This window comes from Mobula birostris, chromosome 19 (genome assembly GCF_030028105.1).
Source record: "Mobula birostris isolate sMobBir1 chromosome 19, sMobBir1.hap1, whole genome shotgun sequence".
Lineage (NCBI taxonomy): Eukaryota > Metazoa > Chordata > Chondrichthyes > Myliobatiformes > Myliobatidae > Mobula > Mobula birostris.
The window spans coordinates 34,724,788-34,747,465 of NC_092388.1; the positions used below are offsets into that span (position 1 = coordinate 34,724,788).

The 22,678-nt window shown below is 38.9% G+C and overlaps 1 protein-coding gene across 8 annotated transcripts in view; it reads left to right on the forward strand.

The window, feature by feature from the left end:
- The window catches only part of exoc2 (exocyst complex component 2), a 265,236-nt gene that overhangs the window by 172,173 nt on the left and 70,385 nt on the right, over positions 1–22,678 (forward strand). For all 8 annotated transcript variants that reach the window (XM_072283403.1, XM_072283402.1, XM_072283405.1 and 5 more), the window contains 7 exons: positions 3,994–4,115; positions 5,384–5,445; positions 6,840–6,920; positions 9,617–9,676; positions 11,686–11,747; positions 14,429–14,504; positions 22,015–22,131. In XM_072283403.1, the coding sequence (XP_072139504.1) occupies positions 3,994–4,115; positions 5,384–5,445; positions 6,840–6,920; positions 9,617–9,676; positions 11,686–11,747; positions 14,429–14,504; positions 22,015–22,131 (580 nt within the window). The remainder of the gene's footprint in view (positions 1–3,993; positions 4,116–5,383; positions 5,446–6,839; positions 6,921–9,616; positions 9,677–11,685; positions 11,748–14,428; positions 14,505–22,014; positions 22,132–22,678) is intronic.

Consider the following 22,678-nt stretch of genomic DNA (forward strand, 5'->3'; position numbering starts at 1 on the left):
TTCCATCTCCTCCTGCAGGTAGGCCTCAGCAAAGTCTGAATTGTGAAGTGTTTCCCTCCAGAAAGTTTTCCAAAGATATTCTCTATCATGGACAAAGAGTATTGATCTACTTTGAGTAGTAGGTTGATGGTGCCCTTAAAATCACCACAGATCTTGACAGACTCATCCTTTTTGGCTACTGGAGACCACTAGTATTGCCCATGGGCTCCACTCAAACTTGTAAAGTTTTCCTTCAGCCTTCATGTGATCTAGCTCACTGGCTATTTTATCATGGATGGTATAAGCAACTGGACTTGCTTTGGAAAAACTTAGTTGTAGCATTGTCATTTAGTACTATTCTACGCTTGATATTCATCCTGTTCATCCCAGTTTGGCAAAAGAATAAATCAAGGAAGGTAGTGCACCCGTGGCTGACAAGGGAAATTAGGGATAGTATCAATTCCAAAGAAGAAGCATACAAATTAGCCAGAAAAAGTGGCTCACCTGAGGACTGGGAGAAATTCAGAGTTCAGCAGAGGAGGATAAAGGGCTTAATTAGGAAGGGGAAAAAAGATTATGAGAGAAAACTGGCAGGGAACATAAAAACTGACTGTAAAAGCTTTTATAGATATGTGAAAAGAAAAAGATTGGTTAAGACAAATGTAGGTCCCCTACAGACAGAAACAGGTGAATTGATTATGGGGAGCAAGGACATAGCAGACCAATTGAATAATTACTTTGGTTCTGTCTTCACTAAGGAGGACATAAATAATCTTCCAGAAATAGTAGGGGACAGAGGGTCCAGTGAGATGGAGGAACTGAGGGAAATACATGTTAGTAGGGAAGTGGTGTTAGGTAAATTGAAGGGATTAAAGGCAGATAAATCCCCAGGGCCAGATGGTCTGCATCCCAGAGTGCTTAAGGAAGCAGCCCAAGAAATAGTGGATGCATTAGTGATAATTTTTTAAAACTCTTTAGATTCTGGACTAGTTCCTGAGGATTGGAGGGTGGCTAATGTAACCCCACTTTTTAAAAAAGGAGGGAGAGAGAAACCAGGGAATTATAGACCGGTTAGCCTAACATCGGTGGTGGGGAAACTGCTAGAGTCAGTTATCAAAGATGTGATAACAGCACATTTGGAAAGCGGTGAAATCATCGGACAAAGTCAGCATGGATTTGTGAAAGGAAAATCATGTCTGACGAATCTCATAGAATTTTTTGAGGATGTAACTAGTAGAGTGGATAGGGGAGAACCAGTGGATGCGGTATATTTGGATTTTCAGAAGGCTTTTGACAAGGTCCCACACAGGAGATTAGTGTGCAAACTTAAAGCACACGGTATTGGGGGTAAGGTATTGATGTGGATAGAGAATTGGTTGGCAGACAGGAAGCAAACAGTGGGAATAAACGGGACCTTTTCAGAATGGCAGGCAGTGACTAGTGGGGTACCACAAGGCTCAGTGCTGGGACCCCAGTTGTTTACAATATAAATGACCTGGATGAGAGAATTAAATGCAGCATCTCCAAGTTTGCGGATGACACGAAGCTGGGCGGCAGTGTTAGCTGTGAGGAGGATGCTAAGAGGATGCAGGGTGACTTGAATTAGTTAGGTGAGTGGGCAAATTCATGGCAGATGCAATTTAATGTGGATAAATGTGAAGTTATCCACTTTGGTGGCAAAAACAGGAAAACAGATTATTATCTGAATGGTGGCCGATTAGGAAAAGGGGAGGTGCAACGAGACCTGGGTGTCATTATACACCAGTCATTGAAAGTGGGCATGCAGGTACAGCAGGCGGTGAAAAAGGCAAATGGTATGCTGGCATTTATAGCAAGAGGATTCGAGTACAGGAGCAGGGAGGTACTACTGCAGTTGTACAAGGCCTTGGTGAGACCACACCTGGAGTATTGTGTGCAGTTTTGGTCCCCTAATCTGAGGAAAGACATCCTTGCCATAGAGGGAGTACAAAGAAGGTTCACCAGATTGATTCCTGGGATGGCAGGACTTTCATATGAAGAAAGACTGGATGAACTGGGCTTGTACTCGTTGGAATTTAGAAGATTGAGGGGGGATCTGATTGAAATATATAAAATCCTAAAGGGATTGGACAGGCTAGATGCAGGAAGATTGTTCCCGATGTTGGGGAAGTCCAGAACGAGGGGTCACAGTTTGAGGATAAAGGGGAAGCCTTTTAGGACTGAGATTAGGAAAAACTTCTTCACACAGAGAGTGGTGAATCTGTGGAATTCTCTGCCACGGGAAACATTTGAGGCCAGTTCATTGGCTATATTTAAGAGGGAGTTAGATATGGCCCTTGTGGCTACAGGGATCAGGGGGTATGGAGGGAAGGCTGGTGCAGGGTTCTGAGTTGGATGACCAGCCATGATCATACTGAATGGTGGTGCAGGCTCAAAGGGCTGAATGGCCTACTCCTGCACCTATTTTCTATGTTTCTATATGTCTGAGATTTCCAATACTATCCTTGAACATGGCTGTGGCATCATCTAGTATTTTTCTTAATTCACTTTCAGCTGACTCTATTACAAGGAATGTGGCATGCAAGTTGTGGATGGATCTCCAATCAAGTTGTAGTTGGCTCAGCCGGTCACATCCCCACAATGTTGACTCTTCTGTTTTTATCACATACAAGCCGATTGTAGCTTGTTGGTTGTTGTATTTCATTGTTACAAATGTCATTCCCATTGGAGTTTTCTTTTCTTCAGTATAAATTCTTAGTTGGCTATCTGCAGGCTTCAGTTCAGTAACTTTGAACTACTATTCATACTCGTTTTGTGGAATGATTCAAACAGCTGAGCCAGTGTCCAATATCATTTTAATTAATTTGCCACTCACTTCTGGTGCAAGCCGTATTGCTTGTCTATTGCAGCACACACAAAATGTTGGAGGAACTCAGCAAGTCAGGCAGCTTCTATGGAAATGAATAAACAACAGTGTTTTGTGCCAAGACCCTTCTTGCGGACTTGTCCATTGTTAGTTTTTACATTGTAAATCTCAAGGCTATGCAGTTTGTCTCACTCTCATCATTATCAGATTTTTTTATCAACAGCATACAGATTAGTGCTCTTGTTGAAACTGCAACTTGACTTTTTATCTTTTTCTCTTCCCTGTGCAGTATATTTATTTTTGTCTGTCTGACATGCTCTTTATACGTGTCTACTTTGTTGTATTTTCTCCATTTTTGCCTTTTTAATGTGCATTGGTCTGGTGTATGTGAGCTGCTGCTACGATGGCAACACAATTTGTTCGGCCAGGCAGGTTTCCGCTCAGAATTGCAATTTTGTTCGCACTCACTTTCATTCTTGAATACAACTCAATTGAGTCTCTGGCTGCTGTTTCCATTGATAGTGATTTCAACCACTTCTTTAAATGTGAGTTGTGCTTCAGCTAGGAACTGATTTTGAATGCTTTCTTGTAAGATTTCGCAAACTAAGTGATCTCTCAGTGTATCATTAAGCACATCACCTGACTGACAACGCTCAGACAATCTCATACGCTGAAATGGACACCCTTTCCTTTTGATTCCATTTATGAAACCTGAAGCATTCTGCAATTAACAATGGTTTTGGTTCTAAATGTTCCTGCATTGCTTTCATGATATCAGCAAAGGTAATTTTGACTGGCTTAGTATTGGAATGATATTTAACCTGATTCTTAAGAAGTATGAAACATTGTTTTATAAGATTGAGACTCTCCCAGATTCTCCTGTAGTTTAATCTAAGGGCCTAATGTATTTCCAGCTCTCTTCCTGAGGTCTTTCCTTCCTCATAAAAGCAGAATGCTTTTAGCTGCTAATATTATGGTCAACTGCACTGTGTATATTTTTCTGTTATGTTCCATTTATCCTGATTCCTACCTCCTCAGTCTTCTCAGAATGAAGGGGAAAATTGAGCTGGTTAACTCTAATATTTACTTAAAGTTTCTTGATAAGAATGTAGATATGTTGTAAAGTTAAAAGACATCGACTAATTCTTTTTCTTTTGATTAAATGACAGGCTTAATTATGAATCTTTGACAGCACTGGAAATTCCGAATGATCTCCTGCAAACAATTCAAGAGCTAATCTTGGATTTGAGAGTGCATTGTCTCATGGTTACCTTGCAGCAGACTGCTGATGGTAAGTATCTGGTTTTGTACACATCACTTACCTTGAGCAGATCCTCGCCAGCCAAGTTGTTTTCTTTGAGCTAGTTCTATCTACTTCTAGTTTCTCCAAAAATATGGTAGAAATTCCACAAAGGCAAAGGGGCAGATTATAGACTTAGCATTTTAAAATAAGTATGCTAGAGCAAAAGATTAGCCCTTTCTAAAACCTAATAGAATTGATTCTAATCAAAAGCTTGAACAAGCCATTAATTCAGCAGCTCAAAGAATACAAGTAATTGTTTGTCAGGACTTGTCAAGACTCGAACAAGGTATGAAACTGATTTGAATTGTTTTTTATTTGTTCTGCATGTTTTAATGACTGAATTTTCTTCGGAACACAGTTCTTGCTTTGTTAGTGGGGTTGACTCTGCTGTATCTAAAAGAGCTACTGGCCTTGCTTTGTCATACTGCATATTAGACATAAAGCAATGGATAAACAATTCACCGGCCAAAGCTGTTGTATTTGTTTCTGATTTCAATCTCCATCTCCTAGCCACTAGCTTCATCCCTGAGCCTGATTATGCTTCTGAAGCTGAACCTGTTTGTAACCTTGGAACTTATTGAGAATTTGTTCATGTACTCTACATCGCAAGGAATTCTTCATATTACCATTGCCTATCCCTTTTTCAATTCATCTGGTGTTAAAACTCTCATGTTAATAATTTTATCCTTTCTATATTGGAGTCCTTTACACACCTTTTTAAGTTGTTACCTTGTTAATCCAAATCTTGGTCACCCGTCCTAATCTCTTATGCAGCTTGTTGTCAATCCATTTTTTTTGTTTGTTTAATGATCCTATACAGAGCTACAGAATATTTTAAGTACATGAAAGTGTTATGGTCATTGAGGTAGTGATTAAAAAATCAAAAGCTGTAGATTCATTTGATCTCAAGTACAACAGAAAATAAAGGAAATCAGATGGTGTCTGCAGTATTGTCTTCTAATGCCAAAACATTTTGACAGAAGATCTTTACTCATTGTTAATTCCCTCGTTCTTTCAATAGAGTAAATCGTTCATTTACTAAAGTAACTGAATGGTTCCCTAAATCTCAAAGCAAGATAGCCAATTATTTTATAATACAGTGAAATAAGAGTCACATAAAGAATGTTTGTAAAGTATAGATTCTCACTTCTCAAATAAAACGCATTTTTTTTTCATTTGTTGCAAGGAAGATATCCGTTCAGATGCATTTGTTGTGCCCTTTTGTATTTATATCTAAACTTCTGTTTCTTATTTAGATGTTAAGAGGCTTGCAGAGAAAGAAGACTGGATTGTTGACAATGAAGGGATCACTTCTTTGGTTAGTACTAACACTGGTCTGAGACCATAAAAGTGAGATACAGAAGCTGGAAACTTGAGCAACACAGACAAAATGCCGAAGGAACAGCAAGTTAGGCAGCATCTATGGAGGGGAATAAAAGATCAACGTTTTTGGTAGAAACCCTTCATCAGGACTGGAAAAAGAGGAGACAAGTTATGTGCCAATATTTTGGGAATTCAGCCTTTATCATGAGGTTTCTACTATTTGCTGTCTATAAATACAGTTTCTATAAATTCCACTTAATTGGGATATATTAGGACCATTATATTTTGGCCCAATTAAACAGCTGTCCCAATTAGCAAAAGATTCGTGGAAATAGTTAAAAAAGTATCAAACAAAACTAACTTCTGTTTAACTCAGTAACAATGTATTTAAATGATTTGCAGAATAAATTAGAACACTACCAATACTACTACAGTACTATAATACTGTGTATTTGTTCCTACTAGTTATCGACAGAGGAATCCATACAGTGTATGCTGCCATGTTTTTTTGATTGACTGTAAATGAACAAAGTTCAGACATCTACTACAGATAATGGATGGCCTTCATATTATGCTATCGGCAATTACATCCTCCAAATCTTTATTTTTATTGTAACATTCAAAACAATTGTCGATACCTTCGTTGTTTATAGTTCCTAACATTGAAGTAGTGAAATAGTTTCAGTCTTGTTTCTCTGATGACTGATTTTGTTTTCTAACTTTATAACGCAATAAGCTGCTTGAAGAATGGCTTTGTTTTCATAAATAATGTAAGATTTTACTCAAAGTGGTTGACAAAAAGGCATAACATTTCCTGTAATAATTAGAAGGAAGAGTTACCTAGCTTACAAATAGTGTGAGTTTTGTAAAAAGGCCAATGAAACATAAGTCAATTTGAGTTTTAATCTTGGTATAAGTAGCCCTGTATCATATTGTAATCTGGATCTTAGCCACTGTGATGAATGATAGAACCCCATTTTCAGTAACTGTGAATGCCAGAATGGAAAACAGTTGTTTTAAGTTTTCATTTCGCATTTGTTTTTAATTTGTCATTTAAATATGTTTCATTCTGTTTATTTTAATGTGTAATAGAAGTGTATATTAAACCAACTTCAAGATTTTACTTCAGAAGTCTTGTCAGTTTGTGGGAAAATTGTAATATCAAATTTCAGATTATTTAAAAAAATGTTCAATTGCATTGCGAATTGGAAATGGAAAGCACTTCGAACTTGCTCTGGAGATGCAACATAATTACACAGCATTTTTTAAAAAGTTTATTATGTTGTTATTATTGAACACAAGGGAATGCGATATCTGAATTATTAATAATTGCCTCTTTGATTTTAAAGCCCTGAGAAAGTTTAAAAAGTAATGTACTTTTTATTCTAGCCTTCTCAATTTGAGCACCATGTTGTGCAAACCCTACAAGCTCTCAAAGAAACCATAGATTGCAAGGCTGGAGAAACCAGTGTAAGTCCTCTTTTTCTTACATTACATTACAGCTTTGACAAATAATTTCCCCTCACTCATTGTTGAGTTTTAGTATATCTGGAAACATACCTTGCTGCTCTGTTTTTATTTTCATTCTATCTTTGAATGTCATATTGTTCTCCATCTCAAAGAATGGCTTAATCTGATCCTAAACTTGTTCACATAATTTAAGACAAGTAATTTAACAACAACAAACTTTCTCACAATGATATAAAGAACCAGGCTTATACCATGTTTAAAGAAAGCAAACAAACTATGAATGGACTGGAAGTCAAAATATTACTCTGTCAAGGCTTCATGGAATCACAAGTCTCAATAAAGTAAATATAGATAAACTATTTTCAGTAATTAAATCGATGAGAATTATAATCTTTTTTCATTTTTATCAAAGTCAGATGGTTTATGGGTCACTTAGTCCTCAAGTAAGATGGATTTTATGGCTTGAAGGAATTGGAAGATTCTGGGAATTAGTGATTGAAATAAACTTGATATAGGTTGTCTCAGGGAGCCTCATGGACTGTCTTGCTTTTACCTTATTGATTCATCATGATACATATGCTTAACTTTTTCTGCTGTTGTTCCTTATTGAATTATTGTAAATTTTGAGGTGATTAAATAAAGAGGTACTGGATCAACATGCTTAAGAACATAAGAAAGAAGCAGGACTTTTGTGTTTGTTCTGCCATTCAATAAAATCACAATAGTTGTTATTTATTCATGGTCACTTTCCTGTATTAACCCCACATCCCTTGATTTTGTTAATGTTTAAAAATGTTTGTTCATTGTCTTGAATATACTCATTAACTGACCCTCCACAGTATTCTGGGTGTAGAATTCCAAAGATTCAGCAACCTTAGGGTGAAGTAATTTCTTCCTATTACTGTCTGGAATGACTGACTTCTTAATTTGAAACTGACCCACAGTTTAAAAATTTAAAGTAAATTTATTATCATTTGGTAATATATGTTGCCATATACTATCTTGAGATTCATCTTGCAGTAGAACAAAGAGGTACAATAGATTCAATTTTTTAAAAAAAATTACAAAGACTGACAAGCAACCAATGTGCAAAAGAAAGACTGTGCAAATACAATCAATCAATAAATAACGAACACTGAGAGCATGAGTTGTAAAGTTCTTGAAAGCGGGTCAATAGTTGTAGCATCTTTTAGATTTGAAGTGAGTGAAGTTATCCGCACTGGTTCAGAAGCCTAATGATTGAAGGCCAACAATTGTTTCTGAACCTGGTGGACTGAAGGCTCCTGTACCTCCTTCCTGATGGTGGCAGTGAGAAAAGAGCATGGCCTGAATGGTGGGAGTCCTTGATGATGGATGCTGCATTCTTGTGGCTGTGCTCCTTCCAGATGTGCTCAATAGTAGGAGAGCTTTACCTGTGATGGTCTGAGCTATATCCATCACTTTTTGTAAGCTTTCCTGTTCTTGGGCATTAGTGTTTCTATGATGGAACCAGTCAGGCTACTATCTACTGTGCATCTGTAGAAGTTTGTCACCATTTTACAGTACATAACATACTGAATCTGCACAAATTTCAAAAAAAAAGTAGAGGTGCTACAGTGCCACCTTTGCAATTTCACATTTTTGCTGGTCCCAGGATAGATGTTCTGATATGATAACGCCAATGAATTTGAAGTTACTAAACCTCCCCATCTCTGATCCCCTAATGTAAAACCCAGTCCTCATTTGGACAGTTTGAGATACCTCAGTCCAGATGAAATGTCAGTTTTGCATCTGCACTTAGTAATTTTGTATGTTTCATAAGAAACATCTGTCTTTCTTTTAAAGTCAGATGTTTACAGACCTAGCCTGTTTGATCTCATTATGCAACAAACCTGCCATCCCAGCAATCAGTTTTATGAATCTTCATAGAACTCCTCACCATCACAAAAATATCCTTCCTTGGGCAGGAAGTGACATGTACCCAGTATTCCACATTTAGACTCTTCATCCAGATACTAACTTGCACAAAGACATTAAGATCTTCCTGGAACCAGTAGTTTTTAAATCTCCCATGTTAAAATACATACTTTGTTTTGATGTTCTTTGCAGCAAAGTTGTTGACATTGCATGTTTGCACATTATATTGCCTTGACCTTGTGCTTACCCACTCACTTAGCTACTTTACACCTGTTTTAAGGTTATGAGGGGCCACTAGGAGTGGAGATCTTTTTGACTGCCAGAGCATATTGTAAATTGTATATACAAGAGCTACAAGAAGAAAGGAGCTTAAGAGTGATTATTATGATTAATGATCTAACATTGGAAGAGAAATCAGTTTGGAGTTGAAGTCGTTTTCATATTTTCTTAAACTACTATACCAAGTTTATAATTTTATTTGTCTTTTGCTTAATCCCATGTGAATGCCCTCATTGTAATTTTATTTTACTGCATAATGGCAAATATAATTATTAGCCTTTTAAGCATTTTGTAGTTGAGCTTTGTAATCTGTTTGATTATGGGAGGATGCTTAAACTGGTCGAAAAAAATCACTGCAATAAAAGTTTGGGTAGTTTGCCGTTTGAGGGCTTTGCTTTCAAATGGACACCAGGAGTTGATAATCCATATAGGCACTACTGCAATCCTTTCCTTTGGAACTACATCACTATGCAATTCTTTGATTGTCCCATTTCACAGTAGTAATCATTTGCTTGTTTCAGATTTTTCAGCATGAAAAGAACCAGCAACATGTCTTTGAGCTTTCCATTAACATCATGAAGGTGGGTAGTAGAAAGGTATTTGTATATTGTACAGTATGTATCTATATACTACTAAAACTTTCATGCTGTCTGTCTGTTGGTGACCTCCAATTAGCTCAAACGGTGCATTACAGCAGCACTTTTTTTGGCTAAATCAAATAAAAATGTGCTAACTTATAGAATGTAGGCAAAGTTCAGGGTTATATATTTGTATAAAATTGCTCATTTGCAAAAATCAACAGGCTCCCTTTCACCTGAGAGCCGATCCGTCATCATGGAAATCGGGACGCGACAGCCTGACGCATGTGCATGGTCAGCCTCAGCAGCGACACCTACCAGAGCAAAAGGGCAGGGCAGCTCTGTTTCGAGGGGTCACATTATGCTAATCATCATCAGCATGTGCAGGATTGGTACAGATCTAACTGCCACCCATCAATAAGAGATAATTAAATCTTATTGTAATGACGTACTTCCAGACACCATAAAACCCTTTGTTGCAGTCAAAGGACAGTGGTGACTATATCACATCCATTTAGGAGAGCGCCAACCACATCATCAAGAATAATCAGCATCCTTTGGTGTTACTGCTTCGTATCTTCCATCCAGCATTAGGGTAAAAAAAAAGGTCAGCCTAGTTATGCAGCGTAGAAAGGGAAGGGGGACATTATAGTCAAGAGATTACTCCAAATGTCGTCGGGAAGTGGCAAGGAGAGTGGGAGAACAAGAATTGGATGAGGCCAGGGCTGCAGGACTCCAGGATCAAAGAGTCAGGACAAAAAAAAAAATGAGAGAAGAAGAGACAGAGGAGGAGAGGCATGCACGTCTCCAGGATCAGGGACAAACAACAAACAGCAGAAAAGATGAACAGACGGGGAATGAAAGGACTGCACATCTCCAGAATGACAACGAGAGGCACAAGGGTGGCAGATAAACCAGAAATAATCCATTAAAAGTGTCCTTCGTTAAATGAGGAGGAGCTATATTTGCTTTGCTATGCGTTGTTCTTCTTTAATAAACTGAGGTTTTCTGCTTCAGTTTCCAAAGCAAAGCGATACCAATAGCATTCAGGAAAATTTAATGTTCATTCTGGTCACATCAGACTGCACTACCCTTCTCTCAAAGGGTGCCCCAACGGGTCACTCCGTTGTCTAGTGGCTCTTTTATAATTGTCTGTTTCTCTATCTACTAAACCACTGAATCACATTTTAAGATTTACACATAAATGTAGATTTCATATTTTGAATTTCTTTATTATTCCTCAGCATATTATATATTACATAATACAGTATCTATGCAAGCAATGTATTTCTTGAACTGTATATTTATGAGAGTAGAATGGAAATTTTATGTATGAAGAATAGAAAAATTATGTGTATTGCTTGAATTTCCAGCATCTGCAGATTTCCTCTTGTTTGTGAAGAATTATGATATCTGTGTTCTTGTGAGGAAGAAAGTGGCAAGGAATTTGTTGTGTAGCAGAAATTACCCAAAAGTAAATAGCCCAAGATTTGCTTCAAACCTTCAAGTCAATATGAATCTGAGGAGCTGCACCAGAAAAATCTTTGCAGTTGATAGTTGCTCATATTATTTAATTTGTCCCAAAGTTAGCAAAGGGATGCTTAGCAGATGATATTCCCAGTTCATATTTTTGAGTGCCTTTGCTCTGGCAGACTCAATACTAATTTTGCAGCTAGGCATTTCGAAAAAACTCATACACAGAACGATCACTTCTAAAAAGTAGAAGAATCTGGGGAAGGGAATTGATTCAAATGTGGGAAGAATGAAATGAATGGGAATAGAGCAGAGGGATACTAGATGGCATAGACTCGATAGGCTGAAGGATTTGTTTCTGTATTGTATGCCTGTGGAACTCCATGTATTGTTAAGCATAAGCAATAGCAAATCTCCAAATCTCTGTAGAGAAGACTCAAACGCTTATTATAAATTTTTCATATGATAATAAATTTCATGTTATAAGTTGAAAAATATAAATTTAGATAAGGTTACTTACACTATTTCTTTTCCTTAAGGTTTTTATTGATTCTTTGGAGTACTTGAGTACAAAAGCTGAAGGAGATCAAGAAAGCATGCAGTGAGTGTTTTGGCATTTTGTTGATGAAGATATCAATTCATGTAATATTTGGCAATATTTCCTCATTTGCAATTTACATTGATATCAACAGTGTTTGCTTATTATTTGTTTACTAGAACTATTCAATATTATTCTCTGCAGAAAACGATTCATAATGATGACAGCTTCAGCACTAGATTTCATTTATCTAATCTGAAATTTGACCACCTAATCCAATACAGTTTTGGGTACTTGCCGTTTTCCAGGAGATTTTCAGTGAAGCGTTAAACCAAAATCTAATTTTCTTGTCCTATGATGTTAGTTTGAAGAAAATGGGTAATTTCTCACCTGGCCTGGGTCATGGTAGATGCGACTGAAAATAGTGACATATTCACACTTTGATTTAGTTAGTTTAGTCCAGTTGAGAGGGGTTGAGGCAGGAATGATTTTTTTTTGTTGACCACTAATTATGTTAATTGGAATGCTTATTTTCTTAATTACATTTAATTACACTAGTTCTTATTTCGCTATATTTCTATGTTAGTGTTAATCTAATATTTTTAAAATCGTTATAAGACCATCCACCTTTGCTGGTTTCATAATAAAGGATCGAATGTACTCTTTTTGACTTGAAGCTCAGTTACTTTGAAACATGTCAATACAGCGTCAATTCTTGTACTCAGTCTCTCAGGTGGTTTTGGTTTGCCTTCAAGTAACCCCAACAGATGGGAAAAGATATTTAATAAAAAGAAGTGCATAGATAAGATTAATGTTTATCATACAGTTCAGGAATCCACCAATGTTCAGATTTAGTTAATGTGCATTACTGTACTCATTGAATGAGCTATGTTGAATTTTTATGCCTCTTTTTGCCTAAAGTTATGTATGTCTTCCTAATCAGTGCAAAGCAGCTGATCAAAACCAGGGATAACACTGAGAGCCCAGAGAGTGTAAAAGTAGCAGTCTGGCACAAAAATAAAATAAATTCTGGAAGAACTCAGCAATCAGGCAGCACCTGTAGATTGCAATGGACAGTTGTCATTTCAAATCGAGGCTCTTCATTTGGACTGCTTAAAATATTACTGTTACTGGCAATCCTGAGTTTGAACAGCAGACTTTGCTTCCACAGAGAATAGTTACAGCAGATAGCATAATGTAGTAATGAAAAATAAAGAAATGAATAGATGCAAACACAAGGAAATCTGCAGATGCTGGAAACTCAAGCAGCACACACAAAATGCTGGTGGAACACAGCAGGCCAGGCAGCATCCATAGGAAGAAGCACAGTCAACGTTTCAGGCCGAGACCCTTCGTCAGGACTAACTGAAAGAAGAGCTACTAAGAGATTTGAAAGGGGGAGTGGGAGATCCGAAATGATAGGAGAAGACAGGAGGGGGAGGGATAGAGCTAAGAGCTGGGAAGTTGATTGACAAAAGGAATACAGGGCTGGAGAAGGGAGAGAATTATGGGACAGGAGGCCTAGGGAGAAAGAATGGGGGAGGGGAGCACCAGAGGAAAATGGAGAGCAGGGAAGGAGTAATTGTGAGAGGGACAGAGAGAGGAAAAAAAGGAATGAATGAATGATTGAATAAATAAATAAAGGATGGCGTGAGAATGGGAGGAGGGACATTAACGGAAGTTGGAAAAGTCAATGTTCATGCTGTCAGGTTGGAGGCTACCCAGACGGAATATAAGGTGTTGTTCCTCCAACCTGAGTGTGGCTTCATCTTGACAGTAAAGGAGGCCATGGATAGACATATCAGAATGAGAATGGGACGTGGAATTAAGATGTGTGGCAACTGGGAGATCCTGCTTTCTCTGGCGGACAGAGCGTAGGTGTTCAGTGAAACGGTCTCCCAGTCTGCGTCGGGTCTCCCCAATATATAGAAGGCCGCACCAGGAGCACCGGATGCAGTATATCACACCAGCCGACTCACAGGTGAAGTGTCACCTCACCTGGAAGGACTGTCTGAGGCCCTGAATGGTAGTGAGGGAGGAAGTGTAAGGGCATGTGTAGCACTTGTTCCGCTTACAAGGATAAGTGCTGGGAGGGAGATCAGTGGGAAGGGATGGGAGGGACGAATGGACAAGGGAGTCGCGTAGGGAGCGATCCCTGCGCAAAGCAGAAAGGGTGGGGAAGGGAAAGATGTGCTTGGTGGTGGGATCCCGTTGGAGGTGGCGGAAGTTACAGAGAATTATATGTTGGACCCGGAGGCTGGTGGAGTGGTAGGTGAGGGCAAGGGGAACCCTATCCCTAGTGGGGTGGCAGGAGGACAGGGTGAGAGCAGATGTGCATGAAATGGGAGAGATGCGTTTGAGAGCAGAGTTGATGGTGGAGGAAGAGAAGTCCCTTTCTTTAAAAAAGGAAGACATTTCCTTTGTCCTGGAATGAAACGAATATCTCCTTTGTCCTGGAATGAAATGAACATCTCCTTTGTCCTGTAATGAAAGGGACTTCTCCTTCGTCCTGGAATGAAAGAGACATCTCCTTAGAAGTGGAGTAAGACTTTGAAACATTAGCATTTGCCAGTTTGAGTCAAGTGCATTGTTTCTATGCTATACATTTTATTTAGTTTTGTGTCACGGCAGTTTTTGTTCTGTTCCTAAAACAGCAAAGAAGTTTGGTTAAAAAGAGTGGAGTACTTTTTTTTTTAACTGAATTAATTTTCTAATAAGAACATCAATGTTTTTTTTCTTTCCAGTCTCAGTAGCCTTCCATTAGATATCTCATCCCCAGACTTACTTGGAAGCTTGCATGAAAATTTCACTCCTACTCCAGTAAGTACCATTCCAGTTTATTCAGTTTATTTGTGAACTTGTGCAGAGTTGCTAATTAATTTCTCAGTGTTGATAATGATGTTCTCAGATTGCTGTAAACTGACAAAGCAAATAATTAAAAATGTGTAAGAGAAAATATGTAGATGCTGGAAATCCAAGCAACGCACAGCAAATGCTGGAGGAACTCTGCAGGCCAGGCAGATTCTCTGGAAAAAAAAGTACAGTCAACATTTCGGGCTGAGACCCTTCAGTAGGACTGGAGAAAAAAAGATGAGTAGATTAAAAGGTGGGGGAGGGAGAAAGAAACACAAGGTGGTAGGTGAAACATGAGGGGGAGGGATGAGGTAGATGGCTGGCAAGTTGAATGGTGAAAGAGATACGAGGCTGGAGAAGGTTAAATGAGGATAGAAGGCCATGGAAGAAAGAAAAGGGGGGGAGGAGCACCGGAGGCATATGTTAAAAAGATGTTTTCAGAGGCACATCTTAAAGGTTCTTTAGGAATCATTGCTTATCATATAAAAAAAAATTTCAATGAAGTGGTCATTCTTCCCACACTATTGCTACTATTTGTATGTATGAGGTGTTATTAGGATTATAAAATTAAATGCAGTGGCTTTGAGACTAATATAATCAGGCTCCAACTCCACATCCCAGAGAGAAACAGCTTGACCTGGTGACAGTTTCAAAGCTAGGTGTGTGAAGCTGCTGCAAGCACGTTTTTAATTGTACCATACCTTGCGATGCCTGTGGAAATGACAATAAACTGGACTTGAAGATCTTTGCATTTAACTGTGTCATAACAACTGACTGACGATAGTTTAATGCGCACTATTACTTTCACTTATCTGGACCCAAAACGTCAGTACTGCTTTAGAAGAAAAGGTCAATTTCAGTGCTTGCAAAGACACCATGTCACAGACAACCCATTGACTCATTTTGCAGGAGCCATAAGGCTACTCTAAAGTCTATCACATTTGGCACCTTTAAAGAGATAATTAGTTTTTCCAACAAGAAAAGCCAGGACTGCTTTGACAAGAATATCCAGGAGATCAAAAATTAAATGAATTATGAACATGACATATTTTTGGACTAGAAGCTCCATCATTCCCACTGTAACCTAAAGAACACTTGATGGGTAGAAAGAGCACAGGAAGCTCCATAACTAGATATGAAAAAGGTCATTAATGCTGCAAAATTATCTCTGTCCCAAAGAGGTAAAACATTGATTGTGAAACTCATCATCACCCTCAAAGCACTGGAGAGATTAGTCATTTAAAACAAAGGGTATTTGATGATCAAGATCTCAGCCGGTACAGAACTTGTGGCCTACCAGGCAGTAGTCATACTTAGGGCAGAGGAGCAATATGTTCTGTCTGGGTAGCCTCCAACCTGATGGCATGTATATTAATTTCTCCTTCCGATTTTAAAAAAAAATCTTCCCCTTCTAGCTGCTTCTTCTATTCCTCACTCTGGCCTCTGCCTATCACCTCCACCTGGGTTCCCTCCTCCTTCTCTTTCTTCTATAGTCAATAGACAATAGGTGCAGGAGTAGGCCATTCGGCCCTTTGAGTCAGCGCCGCCATTCACTGTGATCATGGCTGATCATCCACAATCAGTATCCAGTTCCTGCCTTATCCCCATAACCTTTGATTCTGCTATCTTTAAGAACTCTATCCATCTCTTTCTTGAAAGCATCCAGAGACTTGGCCTCCACAGCCTTCTGGGGCAGAGCATTCCATATATCCACCGCTCTCTGGGTGAAAAGGTTTTTCCTCAACTCCATTCTAAATGGCCTACCCCTTATTCTTAAACTGTGACCTCTGATTCTGGACTCACCCATCAGCAGGAACATGCTTCCTGCCTCCAGCGTGTCCAGTCTCCACTCTCCTCTCCTATCGGATTACTTTCTCCCTGGCACTTTACACTTTACCTGTTCTACCCACCTGGCTTCACCTATCACCTTCTAGCTATCCTCCTTCCCCTTCTCTTCTCCCCCCCCCCACCTTTTTATTCTGGCATCTTCCCCCTTTCTTTCCAGTCCTGAAGAAGGGTCTCAGCCCAAAAATTGGATTGTTTATTCATTTCCATAGCTGCTGCCTGACCTGCTGAGTTCCTCCAGCATTTTATGTGTATTGCAGTAGTTATTCCTGCCCTTCTTTTTGCTTCTGAAACCTGTAATATTTCTGCTAAAATCTCCCAATGCACTGAAAATATATGTATGTGAATCGAAGTTAGTGTCCTTCCCCAGCCCAATGTCACCAACATTGATGTCCTAATTACAAAAACAACAGGAATTCTGCAGATGCTGGAAATTCAAGCAACACACATCAAAGTTGCTGGTGAACGCAGCAGGCCAGGCAACATCTGTAGAAAGAGGTGCAGTCGACGTTTCAGGCCGAGACCCTTTGTCAGGCCTGAAACGTCGACTGCACCTCTTCCTACAGATGCTGCCTGGCCTGCTGCGTTCACCAGCAACTTTGATGTGTGTCCTAATTACGCTCATTTAGCTATGCTGGGCAGGCCAGGACTTTTGAAATGGACAATCTATTTGAATTTCTGTTACAGGAAGAGATTACCAGGTGGACAGAGGAAACGATTCAAGAATATGCTCAAAGCCTCCTTGACATCCCCTCACCTACAACCTAGCTGCCTCTGCCCTTCCTCTCCCTTCAGACACCTCCTGTTAACATCTATAGAAGAGTTCCACGTAGGCTTTATCACTCTGGAATGCAAATAAGTCTTCCTCAATTCCAAGGGCCCCCAAAGAAAAGTATGGGTAGCAGGACAAGCAAAATGTTATGATGGATCTGACAATTGAAAAGAAATTAACTTTGAGAATAACCTTTTGCATTTTTGATATTTGTGACAAAAGGTGCATCATGCTTGATATGAAAAAGAGAATGAAGATCAATGCTATTAAGCATTCAACCAGCAGTTTTTAGTTTTAAATTAATAATACATTAAAAAAATGAAATTTTCAAAAGACCCAGTATGCTTTGTTTCATCCTTGAATCCTTGAGTCACAAGTTAGAATAAATTTGAAAAAGATTGTCTTTTCAACCCACTCGATAAGGAAGCTGAGTTTGTCCAAAACAAGTACTACTATACAGGTATATAGAGGAATTTAAGGTGGGGATTTATATGGGAGGCAGGGTTTAAGGGTTGGCACAACATTGTGGGCCGAAGGGCCTGTACTGTGCTGTACTATTCTATGTCCTATTATCTATTGATATGTGGTCAACACTCACTCTCATGTAAGCTGCTGTGGGCAAGAACGTGTAGTTATTTGTGATTGGTATGCCTGTTGGGGTGCTTAAGTATGAACATTGTAGGGTATTAATTAGTTTCTGAAAAGAAAACTTGTCAGTTGCTAACCTTACCAGTTTTCCCACTGTGCTCTTAAACAACAATTGAAGTTAATTGTGAACAGGATAAAAATGCATTAATTGTTGGCAAGGTAAATCTTTGGTTTTAGAAATCAGTGTTGTGAAAGAGATGAAAAGAACTATCCTACAATTGGATACGAGAAATGTTTTTTTAATTTTATTTAGGAATCCATTGATGTGTGCTCACTTGATTAAAATTTGAACTGGGAACATTATAAGTAGTTACTTTATTTCTAATAAGCTTTTTAAGCGAACTAATATTTGCTGAACTAGTCGCAGGCCTTGGACATACCTGAAGCCTGCAGTGTTGAGGATAAAAATTCTACTTTTTATATCATCACAAAATGTAGGCCAATGCCTATTGTTCATTCCTAATTATTCCTTTTTCCTATATGATTGCTGAACTTGGTTAATGACCTAGATTACAGATATCCTTCCCTCAAGGTATTTGTGAGTCCGATGGATTTTTTCAATAATCTTGTGTTGTCATGTTCGTCACTATTGATATTAGTTTCTTATTCGGCTTTGTTTAATACTTGATTTAAATTCTTCTGCTGCCATGGTGGGATTTACAGTGCCTTGAAAAAGTATTCAGCCCCACAAATATTTTCACCTTTTACTCTCATTTTTTTTAAATTTAAGATATATTGAAGTAGGATTTTTGAGCTAATCTACAAAACGTTGTGCATCATGTCAAGTCAAAAAAAAATCCAAAAACTGTCAACAATTTACTAAAATTTAAAACCAAAATTGCGAGGCTGGAAAAAGTATTCATCTACTTTGTAATTATTTTGTAATTATGCTAACTTGCCTCAGGTGCAATACTGTATATTAACTTACCGATTCGTTGATGTAGAAAATTGGGGGATCACCCGTTTTCAAAGATTTCATAAGAATAAATACCAACTCCCTCTGTAAGGTCCAACAGTCAAAAGACCAAACCAAAATGAAGACTAAAGAGCATTCAAGTGAAGTCAGGGAAATGATAATAGAGAAGCACATATCTCGGGAAGAATACAAGACCATCTCATAGGTACTGAACGTACTTTAGAGAGTGCAGTTGATTGTGAAAAAGTGGAAAAAATATGAAACCACAGCACACTGCATAGATAAGGCCATCCCTGTAAACTTAGTCGCCGGAGAAGAATGGCACTTTTAAGAGAGGCTACTGTGAGCCCAACAGATGTTCTGACTGAGCTGTAGAAGTCAGTGGCTGTAACTGGAAATGAAGTTCATGGCCCCACAATCTCAAAGGGTATTATTGGAAGTGTGGCAAGGAAGAAGCCATGGCTTAAAAAAAAGCATATCCTTGCTATAAAGACTTTGCAAAGCATCACTTAGAAGATGCTGCAAAGATGTGGAAGAAGGTTTTGTAGTTGATTGAGACTAAAGTGGAACTTCATGGCTTCAACACTGTGTGATACATGTGGCATAAACCTAATTCTGCACATCAGCCAGTTAACACCATTCCTACTATAAAGTATGGTGGAGGTAGCATCATGCTGTGGGGATGCTTTTCAGCAGCAGGGACTGGTAATCTGGTCAGGATTGATGGGAAGATGAATGTTGCTAAATACAGAGAGATCCCTGGATAAAAACCTGCTAGCCTCTGTCAGAAAGGTAAATTGGGGAGAAAGTTGGTCTTTCAACAGGACAACGACCCAAATCACTCTGCCGCAGCAACCATGGAGTGGCTTCAAATGAAGAAAATTTATGTCCTTGAGTGGCCCAGTCAGAATCGACTTTAACCCAATCAAACACTTCTGGCAAGACCTCAAGGTTGCTCTTCAACGCCACTCCTCACTAACCTGGCACAGTTTGAGCAATTTTGCAAGGAGGAATGGGCAAATCTCGCTCCATCATGTTGTGCAGAGCTAATAGAGACTTATCCAAAATGAATACTGGCTGTAACAGCTGCAAGAGGTGGTTCAACTAAGTACAGGTTTCCCCTGCCATCCAAAGGTAGAGCGTTCCTATGAAACGGTTCGTAAGCCGGAATGTTGTAAAACGAAGAAGCAATTACAATTAATTTATATGGGAAAAATTTGTGAGTGTTCGCAGACCCAAAAATAACCTACCAAATCATGCCAAATAATACATAAAACCTAAAATAACAGTAACATATAGTAAAAGCAGGAATGATATGATGAATACACAGCCTATATAAAGTAGAAATACTTTTCCACAATCATTGCCACACTGTTCTCTGTAGTGAAAATCTCACGCAAGCGCTCTTGGCAAAAACACTACAAAAACACTCTCTCCAGTAACCTTTAAGCTGTGAAGCTGCCAAATCATTCCAAATAACATCTAAAAATACACAGCCTATATAAAGTAGAAATAATGTATGTACAGTGTAGTATCACTTACCGGAATAGGGAAGACATCAAGCACACTGATGATGGTGTGTTAGGCTGAGTCGTCGGAGGTTGGGGTGATGCAGTGGCCCCCACCTTCCGGTCCGCCGACTGATACCGATCCACGAAGCATGCAATGGTACAGCGGTAGCTGGAATGCACTCAGCATATCTTTAAGAAATAAGCCGAAATAAACAAGCTAATTAATTAGGTGCCACCTGGCACGTAAATGTCGACCCAGATCAGAAGCGACGCAATCGGCAATCGCCTCTGATCTGTGCTGACATTTACGTGCCGGGCAACACCTAATTAATTAACTTGTTTATTTTGGCTTTTTTCTTAAAGATGTGCTGGATGCCTCCCAGCTACTGCTGCATTCTCTGCGGACTGGTATCTGTCTGCGGCCCAGGGGTTGGGGTGGTGGGACACTGGGGTGTCATCTCGTCGTCTGTTTCCATCAGGGCAGGCAGGTCATCTTCTTCTATGTCTGCCTGCCTCGATGTCGAAGGTCGAGGTTCGGCGTCTGCTGTGGCTGATGTGGGAGGCTTGCTTGACTGCTTAGCCTCGTGCATTTTTAGATCATACAGTTCTTTGTAAGGACTCAAACCATCCTGCAAATATGCCCTAAACCGACGTACCCTTTCAAAATTAATGTCGACCTTTATCATTGCAGCGAAAATCTCATGCAGTTGCTTCACATTCAGTTCCTGGACGACTTCACTTTCGGTCCGTTCGCTACTGCATTCAGTTTCAATTGTTATCCTTTCCTCTTCCAATTGCATCAGCTCTTCATCTATCAGTTCTTGGTCATGGGAGGCCAAAACCTCTTCAACATCTTCGTCAACTTCCACAAGCCAAACTCACTTTGTCTTTACTTCGTTCACCACGATCGAAACGCCTTATTATGTCTAGTTTTACGCTAAGTGTAACACCCTTACAAGCTCTTTCAGGCTTTTCCGATACCTTAGAACTCATCTTGCTAACGGATGCTCACAGGCACGTATTTAAGCAATGCCGGTGAGAATGCAGTTCCGAATCCGGGGGAGAGTGGCTGCTCGGGGCACGCGCTGCTTTGTTTTTGCGCACTGCCTTTTTTCGTAACAGTGAAAACACCTTCTGTTAGCGAAAACAGGTAACTAATGTAGATCTTTCGTAACAGTGAGGTTTCGTAAAGCGAATGTTCGAAAAGTGGGGGACACCTGTACCAAGCAAAGGGAATGAGTACTTTTGAACTACTGACATTTCAGTTATTGAATTTTTAGTTTTTCATGCTTTACAATTTTCCCTCTTTTTTTTGGGCTGTACTGTGGGTGGTGGAGGGAAGAAAAAGAGCATGTAGTTGACAAATAAAAATTCTCTGTTAAGTTGATCAAAATCCCTGGTTGTAGTACTCATTTATATGAACAAAGGGTTGGGGGTTGAATACTTTTACAAGGTACTGTAAATATCCCTTGAAATAATAATGATACAAATGTCAGGACACCAGTTCAGGAACATAAACAAGTGTTGTTGTTCCCTTGATAAAATTAACTATTTATACCTGTTTCTTAGCAGTAAGTAATAAAATGGTGGCCCTTGAACTTCCATGTGGGAGCGAACGTTCTTGAGTTCAGTCTTGTTCCTTCTGAATACAAAGTAAATTGGCTCTGGGTAAGCTGGAGAATTTTTGAGTGAGGAAAGCTGGAGATTTATAGACATACAGTAAATCACAGCATGGTCATGCATGTTCATGGCGAGTGTCTTAAATATTATTTTTAACTTCAATAGGAACAAAGACTACTGATTGTCCTAAGCAACTGTGAGTACCTGGCACATCACACCTTCAACAATTTGGCCGAACACTTTGAGAAGCATGGTTTCCAAGGAACAGAGAAAATTGCACAGGTGATATTTCAAACTGTTGTTGAAAACCTCAAAGTAATTCTTAATAATGTGGAGCATTCCGTGTACAAATATAAAAATACAATTCCAGGCAGAGTAACTTCATTCCACTGTTACACTGATTGCTCAATTTTAAACCTGCTTACATAGAGAATGACAAAAATGTTTTTTTTATTTTTCACAATGTGTAGTCATTTTAAGTTTCTTGACAATTTTATTGAATTATATTTGTACACCTACAATATTGGACCTATTTTTGCACTTCATTTTGGTTAGTTCTGAAAGAAAGTAGATTCTGTACTAATGCTTCCAAATGGATGATGAAGGAATGGTGAAACAACAGTCCAACTCCAGATTTAAACAGTTGTTAGGCACTGGTACTATAGAGAAAAATTGAGAGAATGCTTTGTTCTTGTCAGTGTTTTAAAATAAATTTAAAATCAATTTATATTCAGGTTGTCTGTCTGTCTAGGTACCATATCCAATGCAGACGTTGGTGACCATGGTTATCCATATAGATCTATCCTTCAGTTTTTGGATGACTTCCATT